We start from the raw sequence: 19,427 nt of genomic DNA, 5'->3' as shown, positions 1-19,427 counted from the left end.
TCTCCATATGAAACATAGAACAAACTTGTACAGTTGCTGTTCTTTGCAGCTGATGTGCTATAAATGGTTGTTGACACCAAGACCAGATGTCATGGAAAATCCTGCACCATTAAGAAGCAATGGGGTGGGGAAGGAACCTGTGTATGAGAATGTCAGGAAAATCTATTTAAAAACCAACCTAAAAAGTGGCTGCACTGTTAGAGGGTAGAGATCACTGAACAATCTGCAGTCTAACATTGGAATTAATCTAAACATTTCTTCAGTTTTGAACATGCATCCCAGATTGAAAATGTTTCTGCACTTTGAAATGATAGGGAAATGTAATACCTAATCATTATTTATATAGCATCCCTACAAAGTATGGTGTTCTTATGATACAAATCTACTAGAGATTGTCATGAGACATAATGTGTAGCCTCATAATACTCTTGGAGAGATGAGGGAAATGAACAGGCAATGACAGGGTACAATCAGAGTGAGAATCAGGACATGAACCTTGAGTTCACATTTCTTTTCTGAATCATCATTCTGCACAATTCTCTCATGTTACTCAGTCTGTGTTCCCATGCAGGTGGGTCGGAAGGTCTGTGCTTCTGATTCTGCCTGTCACATCCATCCTAGAATATGACAGACTGTCAAAACAATGGGATAGTATCAATGCACATGGTGGCGATCCTTCTCAAGGAGACAACCATGCAGTCATCAATAGTCGATTTGTTCTGACTTGGTGTAACCTAGTCACAAATACATTTCTTTCTTGGGCATTCAAAGTTTGAACTACTCAGCCATGGACATGTATGGTACAATAATATAGTTTCACATTGAAGATTAGGAGTGGTAGACATCCAAAACATATGTGCCAGTCCCGACTACATGTTTCTTTAGAAATTACTAGTGAGTTAGCCTTCTGCACCCTAACAGACCACGATAGAAAAATTATTCCAACTGGCCTTTCTCTAGAGTAGAAAGAAACTCTACAGAAGTGAAATATGTGTGATATATATTTAGGGTTTTATCAGAGGTAGCCACTTGAAGCCATCTTAGTATGAAATATTAAAAAGCAGATTCCTTTAATAAAATTAACAGCTGTTATAACTTTTCAGCTTCCATCCCATATTCTTTATGTTATGTTTGCCTACATGATATTCACAGATACAATGCTGTCACAATGCTCTTAATTTTAAAATATATCCCATCCTTTGGAGGTAGGCCGGCCTTCTCCCATGCGTAGCCTCTGCTAAATAGTCTTCATGGGTATCAGGTGAAACTCACGTCTCAATGGATTCCTATATATATCTATTTTTTTTGGATGACTCACAGATCCTAGAGTAAGACCTTCTAGGTCATTTCTAGCTATGAGTACTGCCCTAGTCATTCAAAGGCCATGAGTGATTAAACTCTAAGGCATCTCTTTTTTTTCCCTGAATACCTAAGACTTGGTTTTTATGGGTCTTGTGCATAATGCTCTGTGCAGAAGCTTTTCAGTGTATCTATAAGAGTAAAAGCACATTAAAATTTAAAAGAGCTTACTCACTAATAACAGTGGCATTTGTTCAAGTAACTTCTATTCCATTAGACTCAAAGGTCCTAAAAATGATCATGATTTCTTAAGTGATTGAAACCCATTCTGCGAATGAGTCTGTGGTTGGCAAATTAAATTAGATGCATCATAGCAGACATTTCTGATATCTCAGTTCTCTGGAATGTAAAACTTCAAAAGGAGGAGAATCAACTCTTGCCTACAGTTCAATGTACTTGGTCCAAGTTACTTATTTATGCAATTATGGAGAATTATATCGATTAAATCAGATAATAGAAAGCAAGTGGATCACAAATACTGGTTGTGAAATTCAAATTTCAGAAGTGAACAAATGTATCCTGATTAAGGACATTAGCACACTGATAAACATCAGAGTTCCAGTTTCAAACATTAGCTCCTAATAAAAGTTACATCATCAGCATAGAGCACTTTTACATCCTTCAAACATCTTCGCCTCAAACTCCAAATTGAATACTGTGTTTGACGTAAAGGTGCTTCCAAACCACACTTGAGCCCTGAGACGCTCCGAAGGTCCTTTTACATTTTCCGTGGTCATAGTATTAGTGACTCTGATGGCAGTGAGCAGCAGTGGCCTGAAGACCTCTGGTATTTAATTAAAACTTGCTTGCTCACACTCTAATTTCTTAGAGATGTAACCTAATTTCCTCTAAGTGCCGCTTATGGGTTTTGCTGTTTTGCATGGCTGGCTTAATTAATAAATACTGGTTTAGGCTGTGTTTACTCAAGTCCAAAACAACCCACGAAATTGCCAAATCTAACAAGTGGTCAGCTTGATGAAAACCGTGAGCTTTCTTGTCTGTCAGCTGACAGACAAAATCATTTAGCTGCTAAAGTTTTTATATTTGCAGAGAACAGTTTTGGAGCTTGGGACGGCCATTGTTTCCCAACCGTGTGGGTCAAGACATAGGTTCCAAATTCACTTTTCCCCCACAAAGCAGGAAGACTTTGAACCAGTCTTCTGAGTGTATGCCAGCCCAGCCCAATCCAGACGTCTCTGGGTGGGCTAGGCTTCATCATACATAATCCTCAATACTCTTTTCCTAACCACTCTATTTATTAAAATCCATGAGGAAGTCCAGGGAAATTGAAGGCTCTTACTCGGTGCTTTTCTTCAAAATTCAAATGTTGGTTGGGAAGCAATGGTGTAGACACAGCCTCATTCCAAAGACTGATTTATCAGTCCTTGAGCAATGATTGATACCAAAGCAAAGTGTGTCTAACTCACAGTATTTTATGTGGGAGAATAAATATCTGCATAACGTCTAAGTCACACTTTTAAAGGAATGTAAATTACATAGTAAAAAAGTGGCTTATAAATTTTTGTTTAAAGCTAGCTATAACATTTGGCAAACAATATACTCTTTCTGCCTTTAAGAACAAACAGATTCTTAAAGACAGTCAATTTGACACACAATTCAGAGTCAGGCTCCAAAATCTGTGCAGAACTTGTTTGGAAACATTGAGGAATCAAAATCACGACATTTGAATCCAAACTCTTTAAAATCAAGTGGGATTTAATTTGCAGTTTCTTTTGCCAAATGTCTGTAGGTTGGTCCAACTTTGGGTATCATTTTGCCAGGTTTTCTCCTGCTGAAACTGTCTGTGCTCTGTTTGGCTTCTAAGTCCTTGTCATTGGCCAAGTGTGCACATTGAGTGGTCCTTGAAGGCATGTGAGCAGGTGAAGACAGCAGCCCTACTAACTGCACCCTCCCCTGTTGCCTTTGCAGTGCCCAGTGAGTCTGTCCGAAGCCTGCAGACATGATTGCTCTCTACCGTTCTCTAACCATCCTTTCCCTGGGGTTTAGGAATGGAAATCTCCAGGAGAGACAACAGTGCATGAGTTTGCTTCCCAATCCCCTCCCCGTCCCTCTCCCCCTGCCCCGCCCTGTTTAATCTTGTACAAATGTTGACAATTTTAAGTAGTCACTTAAAATAGATTCTCACTTTTAGTGTCTCTCTCTCTCTCTCTCTCTCTCTCTCTCTCTCTCTCTCTCTCTCTCTCTCTCTCTCTCTCTCTCCTTTCTAAATAAAGCCTGAGAATTTGCTTTTAGCTAGCAAATCCAAAGGAGCAGCTGTGAAACTGGCAGACTTCGGCTTAGCCATAGAAGTTCAAGGCGACCAGCAGGCGTGGTTTGGTAAGTAGGGCTACTCTCCTTCCTGCTACTGTGCTCTCCCAAACTGGAATTCTCAGTTCCTTATAACCATTCTCTAGCCACAGGAGGAAGGTCCTTTAGCAGTGTCTTCACTAAGTTTAAGACGTTGGACTTGATGCTAAATTGCTCTATAATGAGAAAGTAACTTAAGAAAAAAAACATTGAGAAAACAGGGGTCTTTCAAACTTTAAAAAATAGTTTGTGGTAAAATGGATTCCATTCTGAGAATTAACAGCAGGGCTTAAGTGTGCAATATGAGCTCCATACCTATGTAGTGGATGCAAATACTCTCTCCTCATAGCAATAATAAATAATATTTTAAAGTTTAATCCGGCGATGATATGTTTATAACCTCCACAACTAGGGAGAAAGGCAGACAGCAGGATCATGGGCTCACTGGCTTGTCACTCACTTGTCACCATGCCTGCTGAGTGAACTCCAGACCATTGAGAGACCCTGTCTCACAGAGTAAGATGGATGGTACCTGAGAAACTGCACCAGAGGTTGTCCCCCGGAACACGCAGACTAGTGCACTTCCTGTCCCCTTTTACTTCCGTGTACTTGGTTCTCTCATTCATTTTTCACTCTCTAATCCAGATAGCTTTGAATACTGGCCAAAACAGTGAGATCTGACATCCTATGGAGTACATTTGGTGAAATTATAAAAATTAAAATGAGACAGATGACCACAGAAGCATATACATATATCCCATTTCTCCTAACTGGATGGAAATGGTATGTTTTGTAGATTTTTAACATTTTGGTGCTGCTGGGGCAACAGAGGCTCACTACCATGATCTTGCCTCATGGAAGAATTACTTCACTTAGTGGCCATTATGCTTCTCACTTTAAATATTAAGTGGGGGAGAGAATCTACTAGCTATATTTCCAACAGTTGGTATTTCTGTTTCTTTGTTGTCTGTTTTAATATTCCTATTCGTTCTTTGGAGTAAATGCCATGCTATCCCTGGAGACAGCACATTCTTATTAACATTGATAGTGTGTATGTATATATATGTACACACACACACACACACATACACACACACATACACACACCAGTCCTACATTCTTAGGAGCTAAATCTCCTGATGAAGAAGACCTTGCCTCCTTGCCTACTGTGCTCCAGCAAGCTATATTCACAAGGTCATTGTACAATGCACGGTTTCCTGAAATTCATGCGCTTGGATGTATGATTCAGAATATTTAGACTAGTCAACTGACAGTTCAGGCGGTGGGGTTCTAAGTAATAAGAAGAATGATAACATTTTCTTGACATTTTAGTCTAAGAGTGGAGGTTCATATATTTTATATTTGTATTTATTTGTTTATTCAAGCTCTCATTCTATAGACTGGGCTGGTCTTGAACTCACAATCCTATGACTTCAGTGCTCCAAATACTGAGACTTTTATAAATTGTGTGCTACCATCCTTAGCTTGATCTTCGTTTCTTATTGTAATGTAGTAATTTGTCTTAATCAAAGAGAAAGTCATTAACTCTGCTGTTCTTGGCCGTTTAATATGGCTTGGTTACTTAAGACAAATGGAAGTTTACTACTTTTCAATCATGGATTACATGGATTGCATATGAAAGAGTGAAACTGGCCGAGATAAATATAGACATCTAATGCATCTAATGAGAATGATGATGGAACAAAACCAAGACTCAAATATTAGCATCATTACAGGAATGAGACAGTCACTTCCGAGAGACCTTAAAGGGGCTTGCCAGGTCAAGTGCTCAGAACAAAAGCACACTGGATGTGTGAGAGGGATCTGAAAGCACACGGGTCTTCCTTCGAACTTTAGATGAGTTTTTATTGTATTCTCTGTGTCATTCCTGAAGACTTGGGAGGGGGTGATCACAGCAGAAAGGGTTATGAGGTCTACAGTATTCCAGGAGCATCGAGGGGCCTCTAGCAGCAATTGTACCCACCCTACTTCTCAATGACACCACATTATGCCCTCAGGTAATCCTTGACCTTCAAGCAGTGGAACCTCAGTGGATTAATGATAAGCCTTGTAAAACTTAAGCTGTGCAGAGGGGCCCTGCCCTGGAGTCCTTTCTCATGCTTCACCATGTCCTTCCAAACAGAGGAGGAAAAGAGTAATAAAATGAATGAGGATTAGATAAAAATAAAATGAAATCATTGGCTTTTATCTAATCTAATTTTTCTAGAGAAGTAACTCAGTCATATATCTTCTCTCTTGTATGTCTTTGTTTTGTTGGTCCCCCCCCCCCCCGAGAGTAAGTATAAGCTCATTGCACGTCATGTGAGGAATGAGTTGTTCCTTGGATGCTCAACCTCCCAATAAACAAACGTGGTAATTCGGCCTCAGTTACTGGTTTATGGTTAGAGGAACCTCTGATTGAGTGCTCTTTTAAAGAGACTTTCCATTTTTGCCTTTTAAAGGATCAGTCTCAAATGAAAATGGTCACCTTTATTATTTTTAAATACTCTTTATTTGAAAACTCGTTTTCAGAAGTAGAAAATATTTTCCACTGGAGTCTAGTTACAAACTTCATTACTGCTTAAGCTTTCCTTATTGGATTCTAAACCACTTTGTATAACACAAAGTTTCTTTGCCATCCACGCCCTCACTCCAGTCTTCTGAAGTTGAAGGTCTTGTTGGTCAGCATTCAGTGGTGATTCATCTCAACGTCCCTGGTCTCCACTTGGTTGGCAGCTGTGAATACACCCTGGATACTTATTAGTACACATTGAACTGATATTTTTCTGGGCTTATTTCTTCTCAGAATGAGTTCTTCAGTTACTGGTAGCCCTGTCCCTACCCTTGTGACCCTGTGCCCAAATGATAATTGTTTTAAAACATATATCTGAATATTTGCTTTACATTTGTCCTAGTATGTAGTTGTCCAGCCCTCCTCTTTATAGGTGACTTTCATAAGCACTTAGATGTCACCTTTTGCAAAGAACTAATCTACTCTGTTTTCTCCTTTTTTTTTTTTTTTTTTTTTACAGATTTATTTCCTCCTCTTTTTTGTAGGTGACTTTCATAGGCTTTAGGTGTCACCTTTTGCAGAAGATTAGTTTAATCTACCCCCAGTTTTCTCATTATTATTTTTTTTTTACAGACTTAGTTTGAACTTCCCTGTAAGCAATGTTTCAAACACGCAAAATAATGCACACACACTAAAACACTCACATAAACACACATTTTTAAATAAGCTGCATGGAGGAGAAACAGAGCTTATCTTCAGTTACAGAAGTCCTCTAAAGCATCCTGTCTTAGTTGATCATTTTCTACTGATGTTGTCATGCCAACCCTGGTTCACGAGCATCTGTTTTCCCTAGGTTTTGCTGGCACACCTGGGTATCTTTCTCCAGAAGTCCTACGTAAAGATCCTTATGGAAAACCAGTGGACATGTGGGCATGTGGTAAGAAATCACATTTTCAAGCAAATTTTATAATAGACCAGTGTCTTGATCAATTTGGACTGCAGTAACAAAACACCAGAGACTGACTGGCCTAAATCACTAAAAAGTATTTTAATGATCCTAGAGGCTGGAAAGGCCAAAGTCATGGTGCCTATAGATTTACTGTCCAAACAGAATATACCTCTGGATTCATACATGCCCATCTTCTTTTTGAGTTCACACATGATAAAGAGTCTTTATCATAAGGGCATCAAAATCTGAGTCATGAAGTTCTTTTCCTCCTGAAGGCTTCACTTCTAATTTTACCACAGTAAGGTTAATGATGTCACCATGTGAAGTGGGGGGAAGGACACAAATTATCTGTAGCAACTCAGAACCTTCAAACTTTAGCCTCCTAAAAGATTCATGAAGAAGTGGGTAAAGTATATATCTCGTGGTTTTGATTGGGGCTGGAGTGGGCAAGTTGACATTTCCAGAAGTGTTCTGGTGAAACCAGTGCTTTGTTCTAAAATAATGAGAACAGATATCGACAGCATTATCATGGTTATGCACTCACACTACTGAGCCAACCAGTTCTTCTAACAAAAACTGTTTGCCTAGGACGCCTGACAAGAATTCCAAGAATGAGAGTAAATCTTGAAATAATGAGTGAAGTCTGACTCCAGCCTTATTCTGCCAACCCTAATAAAAAAATATCCTGTGCAGACCTAGCCATGCAAAGGGGAGAATTGCAGCATCATTTTTCATAATAACATTTTTGCGTGTTGACATATTCTTCAAATAGTTGGAAGACTGAAATAAGGGGAATCCTACGAATTGTTCCAAATATTTTTCTACTAAGGTTCGCAGCACAACCTAGTGTTCTAAGTCTCACACAGCCCCCTTACTCCTGTTTCAAACTAGGTGCGACTTACCAAAGTCTGACTATGGTGTTCTGTAGGCAAGTTTCCGTGCTGTGTTGTCGGCAAACCTAGAAGATGATTTTAAAATTGATTTATAAGTTCTGGAAATAACTTCTTAGATTCAGTCTTAGTTTAAAAGACATATCTCTGTCAGAATGATATACTATCCCACACTCCCTTACTTGTCTGCTTTATGTTCCTAGCAGCAACCTGATATTTAATGGCAAACTGAGAGAATCCAGTGTGTTCTGAGTTCCCTCCATATCTTAAAAGGTGGTTATGAGAAGGGGCTGTAATTGTAAACATGTCTGCCTGCCAGTCTTTGGTTTGCACTGACTCTTAATATCTGTGATTATTTTTCCCTTTTAACTAAAATAAGAATATTAAACCCTCGAGGAGTTCTGGGAGGGTCATGCGAGGCACATATTTAGGGAAAGCATTTTACAGTATGTAAAATGCAAAGTCATCATCACACTGAAAGATTGGAAGTGACACTTAAGTCAAAGGCTGAGGTCTTAGATGTGTCTCAAGCGCTCTCTTCCCTCTGCCTTCCTGAAGCTGTTTTTTTTTTTTTTTTTTAAGATGAACTCTAAGGTACCTGTGAGCGACAGCTGGTGCAAACTGTTCTTTTCCATGTCTTGATACTGACGAGATTTGTAGCTCAAAAAGTTTCCCTTATACTAGCTCCCAGCCCAGATGTGTTTGTGCTGATGAACTTAGAGCATGGAGATTGGACCACAGCTCAGGCTGACTGACAATAGCAGATCTTACGGAGTATTGTCATAGTCTTGAAATATTTTGAAATGTAGTAGAGCCATGTTTTGTGAAGTGTGGGAGTGTGTAGATAGAATGCTATGTTTAGACCTTAAACTCTATAGGAGGCACATGGGAAGTTACTGGTTTGGAACAAGAGGAGAGTTCCTGAAGTATTAAGGCCAGTGTCCTAGCTCTGGGACTCCTAAAAAGCTAGACTTGGTCACCCACTTTAAATGCTAAAGAGACTCTAGATAGAAAAGCAGAGACAGAAGATATAATCAATGTGACCACACTGATCAGTGTGAATGAAGAGAGGCAATGAACCCAATCCGTGTTTGGGGCGTTGGTCATGGAGTAAATGTAACGGGGAGCAAGTGGTAGACATGGCTAAGAAGCCTCCATCAAAGTGTGGCTTGTTTACTGTCTCAGTTCCAGTTCAGTGATGATGGAAGAACTATTTGTGAGGGACAAGTTGGTTTTCATGTACTGCTCCAGGATGCAGTCTGGCCATCATAGATAATTGCCTCCCCTTAGGAGTGGGCTGTCCTACCAGATGTCATTCTAACTGGAATCCAAAGTATCTGGAGGTTGAAGACAGTGCCTTGTATTTGTGTGTCTTCAGCCTTGAGGAGGAACCAGATGAGTGCTACAGGTTTTTCCATACATACTGCTTGAATGACTAGGATTACCATTCCCAAGAATTAAACAGGAGTCTGACCCAAAGTGAAGAAAGAAGATAGAACAGAAGGGAAGAAATGCAGAGACTATAGACATCGTTTAGTCACATGTCTAGAAATTCTCCAGAGGCCACATGACCCATTCCTATATTCAACTAAAACCTCTCATAGCACATATTTAGGGAAATGACCACCACTGGGCACCATTTCCTATGATTTTTCTTTTTTTCATCTCTTGCTCGTTGTTATTTGTTTCAACTCACTGTTTGACGTTTTTGTTATGTCCTCTCAGCTGACGTGAAGGAATATTAAATTTAGTTATAAAATGGCGTCTTCTTGCTTAACATTTTTTTATTTTAGCATATGGCTTGCTTTGAGGGTAACATTCATCAGCTCTTCTATGTCTATCCAATTAGGTTTTTTATTGGTTTTCTGTTTTGTTTTGCTTTTTGTTTATCTGTTTTAAATAGATACTGGATTGTCTGGTAAGAAATGATGTTAGGTAATTTTTTTAACGAAAGAATTCCAGAGAAAGAGCTATTATTTAATGTGATTTGGGCTGTAAGCATTCACCATGACAGAGTCTTTGTCATACTAGTCACAGAGCAGTGCAGCAAACACAGCCATAGAGACTAAAGGAAGGCTGTACTGTGGAACTTAGGTCTGTCCCTTCCTCCCAGCCCCATGCTCCCACAAGTATGACTTAGACTCAAAATATATTTACAAATACCTTGGCCATCTAACTAGGCTTTTCTCTTATTAGATCATAATTTAAATTAGCCCATATATTCTAATGTACATTCTGCCACATGGCTAACCACCTGTTGAATACCATACACCTATCTTACCACATTTTCTCAGGCAAATCTCCTGTGCCTGGCTCTATCCCAGAATCCTTTCTGCCTCCAGATGTCCCACCTCCTATTTCCTGCCTAAGCCATAGGCATTCAGATTTATTACTGACAGGTGCCACATCCATACAGACAGAAGACATTCTCTCTACACTGTACACTATTAGAAACATGGGAAGTCTCGGCAGCACCCTTGCCTTGCTTTTATGATCTCAGAGTATGGCCTGATGGCTACCTGATCTTTGAAAGCAACCAGCCCATTAGTGAAATGTAAATAGTTAACACAAAGGAAGCCAGAACATAACCCTGTGTTCTGCCATTACCAGTAGTAAATTGGTTTCAATGGTTTTCTTATCTATAAAGTCCCTACTGGGCTAATGTTTATAGATGTCACTAGATTGCTGGCTTTTAATAGAATTCCTCCCATAAAAATTCCTTAAAAATAAAAGAAAGGAGGAGGAGGAGGGATCCAGTAAGCATAGACTCGCCTCTCAGAATATAGTCATGTTTCTTAGGACTTTATTTGTCTTATTAGATGTCGCTCTGAAGGATCATGAGTGAGAGTATATTGCTAGTGGTCAGAGAATGCACCATGACTTTGGTCAAACCTTTGGACTACTATAGAGCATGTTTCTGCTTTTCTTGCACAGTGAACTGTGTGTTCATAGCCACATAACTTCACGGAAACAGCCTTTTCATACTTCAGCTGGAATAAGTCAACACTGCATGTTTTGTTACTCTGAAATCCCAGCCCAGTTGACAGTAAGCTGCTACAGTCAGTGCTGTAGCTTCCTGACACTGGGCCACCAGTTTATCACCAGCTTCAACAGTCGCCACCCAGAGGGCCTTGTGCTCAAGTATAGTCTTTACCAGTGCCCTCCTCCTTAGAATGAATGACATTTTCTTAAATGTCTTGTATGTGCAATACATACATTTCCCAAATTTGGTGCTTTTCAGAGTGTGAACTACAGATTATACTTCAATATGTTCTGATATTGAAGTCTTATCAAAAGTTCGGTTTTCTGGGACATGCCCCAGAAGTATTAGATAAAACTCTCTGAGGTCATATGACCCAGCAACCCATCTCCTGGGGGTGTATTTAAAAGACTTGAAAGCAGAGTCTTGAAGATATTGTGTATGCCTGTGTTTGTAACAGCATCATTCACAAGAAGGTAAACATACCTATTGACAGGTTTATCTATTAAGCACTATGCCACATATAATAGTATATTATATTGCCTTTAAAAGACAGGAAATGTTCTCAACATGCACTACCAGATGGGTGAACATCAAAGGCATTGCATTAGTGAAATAGAAGAATAGCATGAAAACACCCTGCACAAACGTGTTAAGGTGACAGAAGTAATTTAATTCACAAAGTCAAAAAGAGTGTTGAGAGACACAAGCCTTCGGGAGAGCTGCTCTTAACACTGTGAATCTACTTGACACCACTGAACTGCACCCTTGAAAAACCATGCATCTGTTTCCTGCACTACACGATGTTCTGTGTTTACACATAATGCTTTCCTTTAAAAAAAAAAAAAAGGCAACTGCAATAGACAAAGTCTGTCAGGCGAGGTTCAGGAGCTTCCTTTCTTTCCAAGCTTGCATGTGAGTCTGACGAACATCACACTGCACACCAGTGCCCAAGCCACCCAGAGTCTCCTGTGAGGCAGCAGAGTTTAGGATCTACACAATACAGCAAAGGTTGCATATGAGTGTCAACCAGACTGCTGTAACAAAGCAGCCCAGAGCAGCATGCGAACCGCACGGATGGATGACGCATCGTTCTGGAGGACAGGAGACTAAGACAGCAAAACCAGTGGTGCTTCTAGTGAGGATGCTTTCCAAAGCTGCACACTGGCAACATCCTACTCTTACTCTTCAGCTAGTCTGACCTCTACAGGATACCTGAGGGCTCCACCCTTGTGAACTAGCTACCTTCCACTCCCACAAAGCATCATAAGAGGTTTAGCGTTTCAACATACAAATTTCTTGAGACAACTCAGACATTCAGTTCACTGTGGACGCTCCTTAGTCATCTTGGCTATCTACCCAGACCTTCTATTTGGGGCAATATCAACATTTATAATTTATCTTTGGCAACACTCTTCCATGGTATAGACAGTTTTATCCTCTGAGAAATGACTTTTATCCTGATAGGTTTGATGTTTCTAGTTCCTGTTTAAGCCATGATTGTTCTTTATCTTTCCATCCTAAGAGCATTAGAAGACATGGGTGAGCCATGCTCATCTTATCACAGTTATCTCTGGCTAACTGTGCATTTCCAGATCCCCCTGTAGGCACATAGTTTAGTGTGCTCCACTTAGCAAGGTGAACTAAATGTCTTGTGTGATTTCTCCTTTAACTTTACCACAGTTTCTCAGCTGTCCATCGTTTCTTCTTCCATGAGAGCAGCGTTAAAATGTTTGATCATTCATGTGATTTTAGGCTTAATCATTTTTTTTCTAATATTAGCTTTCATTAAAATAACTTTGGAATGTTTTTGATAAGGTAGGCTTTCTTCCTAATCAGTAATCAGTGCTTCTCAAAACTCTGATTAATCAAACATCTCTCATATCTTCCAAGCACAAATTAATACATGAACCAAAGAAAACAAGGCAGCATCATTTAACAATGTTATGTGTAACCAATTGTGTCAAAATAAATTTTCATGCTGTTGATTTTAGGAGTGTTGAAATATACAGAAGGAGAGAGTACCATAGTGAGTAGATGGCTAAGATTTCTTCATCTTTCCCCCACGTATTCCCTTATCTTTGTGTTTTATTCAAAATCTAAATGTCATGTCAGTATATCTGTACGAAGACCAGACTCCCTGTGTAAGTAGGTCAGTAATACAGCTGACTAAAACAGCACAGCAATGGCTACTGTAACGCGTTGTCTTCACATTTTCCCTGGCCTCTTTCTTGTTTCACAAGTTTGTTATTAATTTATTATCCTTTCTCTCTCAAATCTGTTTTGATACGTAGGTTTCATCACTGTGTCTCTGTCTACTCATTTTCAGTGTATGTGTCTCCACAGAGCACACATATGTGGTCACCCTTAGTCTTGCTGTATGTGTCCCTCCTGTCATTTGTAGTACTAGCTGATGCGCTACTCTCTCTGATATCTCCGTCCTGGAGAGTATAGGAGCATCCTGTCATTCCAGAGTTTTTGTTCACATGAAGCTCATTTCCACCTACCAGAGATGGAACTGTTACAAGGTTACTAAGAAGAATAGCACACTAGGTTAAAATACACACACACACACACACACACACACACACACACACACACACACACACCTCTATTTATTTATGATAGTAAAATCTAAGAGGTGTTCTGAAGTTTGGAAGACTCATAAGAGTAAATGAGTGATTTTAAAAACAGGTTAATAAAAATCAAAAGAAATGGACCATCACTTGGTCTTTCCTATATGGCTGTACCTTAGAGTAATTAGGTAATGGAAAAAGTTTTCCTATTTTTAAAAAGGTGAGATAGGATTGGAATACCAATTTGTAAAAAAAATGTTCAGGCAGTGATTAGCAAAAGCCAGTTAGGTCAGGTCGTAACAGACCAGTGTGTGGAGGTCACACCAGCACTCCTGAAATGTTCATTGTGGTGTTAATGCTAATTGTCAACTTGACAAGATCTAGAACCACCAAGGAGACAAACCTCCAGCAGTGCCTTTGATATCCCCATGAGCGATCATTTAAGGTAGGTTAACCCTTTGGACACCCCTGTGAGATTTCATCTAGGTTAGGTTGACTGTTGGACACCCCTGTGAGCCATCGTCTAGGGTAACCCCCAGACGCACATGTAAGGGATCATTTCAATTAGGTAATTTAATGGAGAAGACCTACCATGGAAGAAAAGTAGCTGCAGAGAACTTTGAAAGTGTTACCAATCAACAAGCCTGCCAGTACCTTAACTGCTTGTTTATAATCTATAAAATGCTATTAGCTGCATATATGCCACTATATAGGATTAAATGAAGTGATGATTTAAAAACACATGCAAAGAACATTACTTCTGAAGAAGCTTTGATGCAAGATTATACAACTCGGCCAGCTATTCTTTATTTCCAGAGAACAGAACTATAAGAAAGCATAATTCAGAAGCCCTTGGATTCTAGTGAAAAAATCCAAAGAAACTTACAAAATACTTCAAAGAAGCATTGACAGTATTACCTCAGCTACCCAATAGTACTCTTCTTTTGTCTAAGTCTTTGAGTCTAAAGCATTTTTTTATTTCTAATATTTATGCCACCAAAAGTATATATTCTGTAGAAACTGCATTGTCATTTATCAAATGACGAAATCATGAGATGGTGTGTGACTTTTCCGGGTAAGGTTTCTGAACAAATTTCTGCTCACCCCAAATTTGGCAGCCATGACAGATCAAGGAAGATTACACCGCAGTCCAAATTGGCGAGCCAGTGAGTTTATGGGTGTTACTTATATGAACATGGATGACTCAAAAGCGTCTGAGTGACCAAAGAACCACCCTACTGTGGGTGGCAACTCACAAAAGCTGCAATCCTGGAACTCTCGGCAGTGTGAAGGCAGCTTGGCCAGTGGGAGAGTCTCCATTCCACACCAGTGCTTACTATGCATATAACTTTGGTCAAAGAAGGCCTAATGAATCTGTTAAGTTTTAGGGACTTCCTGAGATAAGGTTTGTGAGTTGCTTTCTTCCTGTATCTTAAAGAGCCTCCTTTCAGGATGGAAAGTTTTGATATGGAACTTCCTGGGGCTTAGCAAGCTTTCCTGCAGTGTGAAGGATTTCAGTCTTGGGGACATTGCTGTGCAGTCCATGTGTAGTGTGCATTGTTAGCGTTCCCTTGGACAAAAGGACTCCATGACTTCCACTTCCCAGAGAAGTAATGTTAGATGTCAACTGCTTACAAAAACCTCAGGAAAGAAAGGCCTAAGTCAAAGTGGGAAATGCCTCAGTTGCAAGGCCATCATTTTGTAACAACCTAATTCCATGTTTATTAGGAAAATGTCTAGATTCACCAGACAATGTTGGGATTATAAAACAAATGGTTTTTTCTCCTTGCATCATAGGTGAGAACTAACAGTATTTAAAATGAGTTTCTTTTCTCTCATTGTGGAAAAGTAAGTTTGTTTAGAATCATCTGTTCCATCAGACAATAAAAATATATGAAAATTAAATTAATGCACATTAGTCTACAACAGTACAATTTATAAAATACATTTTCACCTTTGATATATAAGCCATGACAGGTTTTTTTTTAGATGACTATTATTTTAAATATTTTATTCCATGATAATCACTTTTCCATTTTATGACAAATTGCCATAGATAATAACAGGTTGATTGTGGCGTGAAGTTGTACAAGTTACAGGCCACAGAGTTATTGGCCTCTGAAGCATTTTGGCCTGTGGTGACCATGTAGAGAATACAGAACATATGGCAGAACAAAACCACTTACTTAATGACCAGGGAGCAAAAGAAGAAGAAGCAACCGGAGGTTAACATATTCCAGTCAGTTAGAGATAGCTGTAGGCCTCACCTCTTAATAGCAGCTCCTCTACTACTGAGCTAACAAAAACAATGACTTCATGAAATTCATAGGCAAATGGAATGAACTAGAAAATATTATCCTGAGTGAGGTTACTCAATCACAGAAAAACACACTTAGTATGCATTCATTGATAAGTGGATATTAGCCAAAAAGCTCGAATTCCCCAAGATGCAATCCACAAACCACAGGAAACTCAAGAAGAAGGATGACCAAAATGTGGATGCTCCCATTCCTTCTTAAAAGGGGGAAAATATCCATAGAAGGGGATATGGAAGCAAAGTTTAGAGCAGTGACTCAAGGAATGGCCATTCAGAGCCTGCCTCACATGTGACCCATATATATATATATATACAGCCACCAAAACTAGATAAGATTGATGAAGCTAAAAAGTGCATGCTGAAAGGGACTGGAAATAGATCTCTCCTGAGAGACACATCCAGAGCATGTCCAATACAGAGGTGAATGACAGTAGCAAACTACTGAACTGAGAACAGGACCCCCTTGGGGGGAATCAGAGGAAGTATTGAAAGAGTTGAAGGAGCTTGCAACCCCATAAGAACAACAATGCCAAGCAACCAGTGCTTCCAGGGACTAAACCACTACCCAAAGACTATACATGGACTGACCCAGGGCTCCAACTGCATATGTAGCAGAGAATAGCCTTGTTGGGGCACCAGTGCAAGGGGAAGCCCTTGGTCCTGCCAAGGTTGGACCCCCAGTGCAGGGGAATATGGGGGGGACAGTAAGGGGGATGTATAGGGGAATACCGTATGGGGGAGAGGGAAGGGAGGGAATGGGGGCTTATGGAGAGGAAAGGGGAATAACATTTGAAATGTAAATAAAGAAATGTATCTAATAAAAATTTTAAAAAGCTAGCAGCTTCTCAGGGTACCAAAACACTAATGTGTGGGCACATGGCAACATCCAAGATAAAGTATCATCCCACCACATGGCAGTCTAGGTCGTTGCTGGGTCAGCTTTGCTAGGTGGTTTTGTCTGCTTGCTCCTCAGTTACAGAGATCAGACCCAGCCAGGGATCCGGGCATCCTAGGCAAGCATTCAGGTTCAGATTGCCTAGCTACAGGCTGGATTCTAAGAAGCTATATCAAACTGTATTCTGGAAGTAGACAATAAAATATGGAGGAGATTAGACAATTTTCTTCAAAGCCATTTTAATTCTATAGTGACTTTCGCGTGAATAATTTCAGACTAATAGACAAGAGCTGCATTAGGTCTCCCTCACCAGGGAGCTCCAAGAGCCAAGGGACCCCCGCTCTCAGGGGAGAAACAGTCCCAAGGCATCTGGACAGAGCTCCACCTGCCTTGCTCTTCTGCCTTGGCCTTTCCGAGTTTAAGGAAGCAACAGGGGTGAGGCTTACAGGTGAGGCTGTAGGAACCTGAGTCCTTCCTCTAGCAAAATCTACAAAAGAAACAAAGACCTTGGCAGGTTAGTAGTGTGCGAAAAGCAACTAGCGGATATTTTAAGTCAAACAAGACCATAATTTTATTTCTGGAATATATACATAGAAGGCTTCAGGTAAAAGTCACAGTCTATGAGTATAGTTTTTATTTAAATATTGAATTGCATGTTGACTAACTTATAAGTGCAATTACCCTTGGGTGGGCAGCGTCCAAATCTACAGACTCAACCGTCGTAAATCAGATACTTGGGGGAAGAAAACAATTGTATCACTGAGTGTATGCAGACTTTTTCCTTGTCTCTAAACAACATGGCACTGCACCTCCTTTACAGCATCGTATGGCTGTTTTAGGTTAAGTAATCTGAACAGTATCTCAAATACAGAGAACCGCATCACTTAATGACTTCCACAATTCTATCAATGTGACGTAAGCATGCACAGATGCTGATATCCATGAAGGGATCCTGGGTCCTGGCCCCTCTGTGTACCAACCATGCCTTTAGTTATGTATTTTTGCAATAAATCTCAAATTGCATTACAACTCTGTGCTGATGACTTTGGATGTTGCAGGCAGTTTCTCCCTCCTCTTACTTTCCTGTAATGTATGGCTCTTTGGTGAGGTCTATTTGATAGAAAAGCTTTTAGTTTTGAAAATGCATTATTGAAGAGAAAATGGTTATGTCTTTTTATATGCTATCAGCATCTCAAGAGACACTGGTGTATTTAGAGCACAACTTTGCAACCAGGGCACTACAGTCAGCAAAGGTCCTCACTGTCAGTAGATAAGGAAGTAGATAGCAAAAAGTAAAGTAAAGCATCGACCCGTGTAGAATCTTATACAGAAAGATGAAAAGCCAAACCGACCTCTGAAATGAAGGAGCGTTTCATCTTCAGGCGTTGCCCTACTTGCCTCTTTACAATATTTGTTCCACAGGGTGGACTGACAAGATGTCAGTGTGGAGCACATGAGAGAAAGGAAGAGCTGTCACCCTCCAGAGAGGAAGGCTTTAGAACAGGACACAGTGTATCTCGCCGAAGTCATCCCCATTGCTAACCTCTGTCTTCATACTGTATTGGTCAGGCACATAACTCATTGTCTGTTACGATCTCCTCAGGCGTCATCCTCTACATCTTGCTGGTGGGATACCCACCCTTCTGGGATGAAGATCAGCATAGACTGTATCAGCAGATCAAGGCTGGAGCGTACGATGTATGTATTAAGTACCCATATGGCTTGGGTGAGGGTTGATTGGTTTACTGCCAAGAGCTATTTATTTAATAATTTGATAATCTGTCATTTATCAACTAGTGTGGGGTAAATTTGTCTTAGCCTTTGAGGAAAGTTTTATCTAGTACAAAATATACTTATCAAATGAAAAGACAGTTAATTATCAAAAGTAGTTAGCATAGGCATTGGGTAGAGGGAAAAGGTTTCAGTGTCAGACCACAAATTTCAAGTCGTTATAGCTAGACCCAAACACATCTTTATTAATCAAAACAGGAACCATCACAATCAATATATTTTTGACTGTGAGAAATATGTTTATTTCTGTTGCATAAAAATTCATGAAGTTTTAGAAAGCATTTTCTACATTCTGTTAGTTGTGAAAGTGTTATCTAAATGCTTAAAGATGTTTGGCCATCTGGGGAGAGGCCAGGTGGCTGTAACAGATGAATTAACACTTCATTGCCCAATTCATTCAATGTTTGGAGTATTGTGTCATATGCAGGGGTGTTGTCATAAAGAACCGGGCAGCTGTAGGCACTGCAGTTTTTGTTATAGCCGGTCAATTTTCTGAGCACACTTCTCAGATGTAATGGGAGTCAGGAAGCTGTGGTGGATCTGATTAGCCACAGATCACCAAACCGTGGCCATAGTCTTTTGTGAGTGCAAATTTAGCTTTGGGGAGTAGTCTGGATCTGCTTCTTGGTCCAGCCACTGTCCATTCAGTTGCTATGTACTGTCCATCCTTCTTCAAATGAGTGTGAAGGAGAAATGATGTCTTGTTGGGTAGAATGAGAGATCGTGACAATCCAAGATGATTTCTTTCTCCAGTCAGCTCATTGGACGCCCACTTGCAAAACCATGGCTCTCTTGCAAGCATTACTTCTAGTTAAGCGTTTTAGAAATTTACACATTAATATTTCAGACAT

The 19,427-nt window shown here is 39.9% G+C and overlaps 1 protein-coding gene across 3 annotated transcripts in view; it reads left to right on the top strand.

The window, feature by feature from the left end:
- Camk2d (calcium/calmodulin dependent protein kinase II delta) overlaps nt 1–19,427 on the top strand; it is a 264,785-nt gene that overhangs the window by 190,409 nt on the left and 54,949 nt on the right. For all 3 annotated transcript variants that reach the window (XM_032897359.1, XM_032897360.1, XM_032897361.1), the window contains exons 7-9: nt 3,594–3,696; nt 7,032–7,115; nt 18,389–18,483. In XM_032897359.1, the coding sequence (XP_032753250.1) occupies nt 3,594–3,696; nt 7,032–7,115; nt 18,389–18,483 (282 nt within the window). The remainder of the gene's footprint in view (nt 1–3,593; nt 3,697–7,031; nt 7,116–18,388; nt 18,484–19,427) is intronic.

This window comes from Rattus rattus, chromosome 3 (assembly GCF_011064425.1).
Source record: "Rattus rattus isolate New Zealand chromosome 3, Rrattus_CSIRO_v1, whole genome shotgun sequence".
NCBI classification, from domain to species: Eukaryota; Metazoa; Chordata; class Mammalia; order Rodentia; family Muridae; genus Rattus; species Rattus rattus.
Note: the sequence above shows the minus strand (reverse complement) of the source record. Positions and strands in the feature narration are given on the sequence as shown.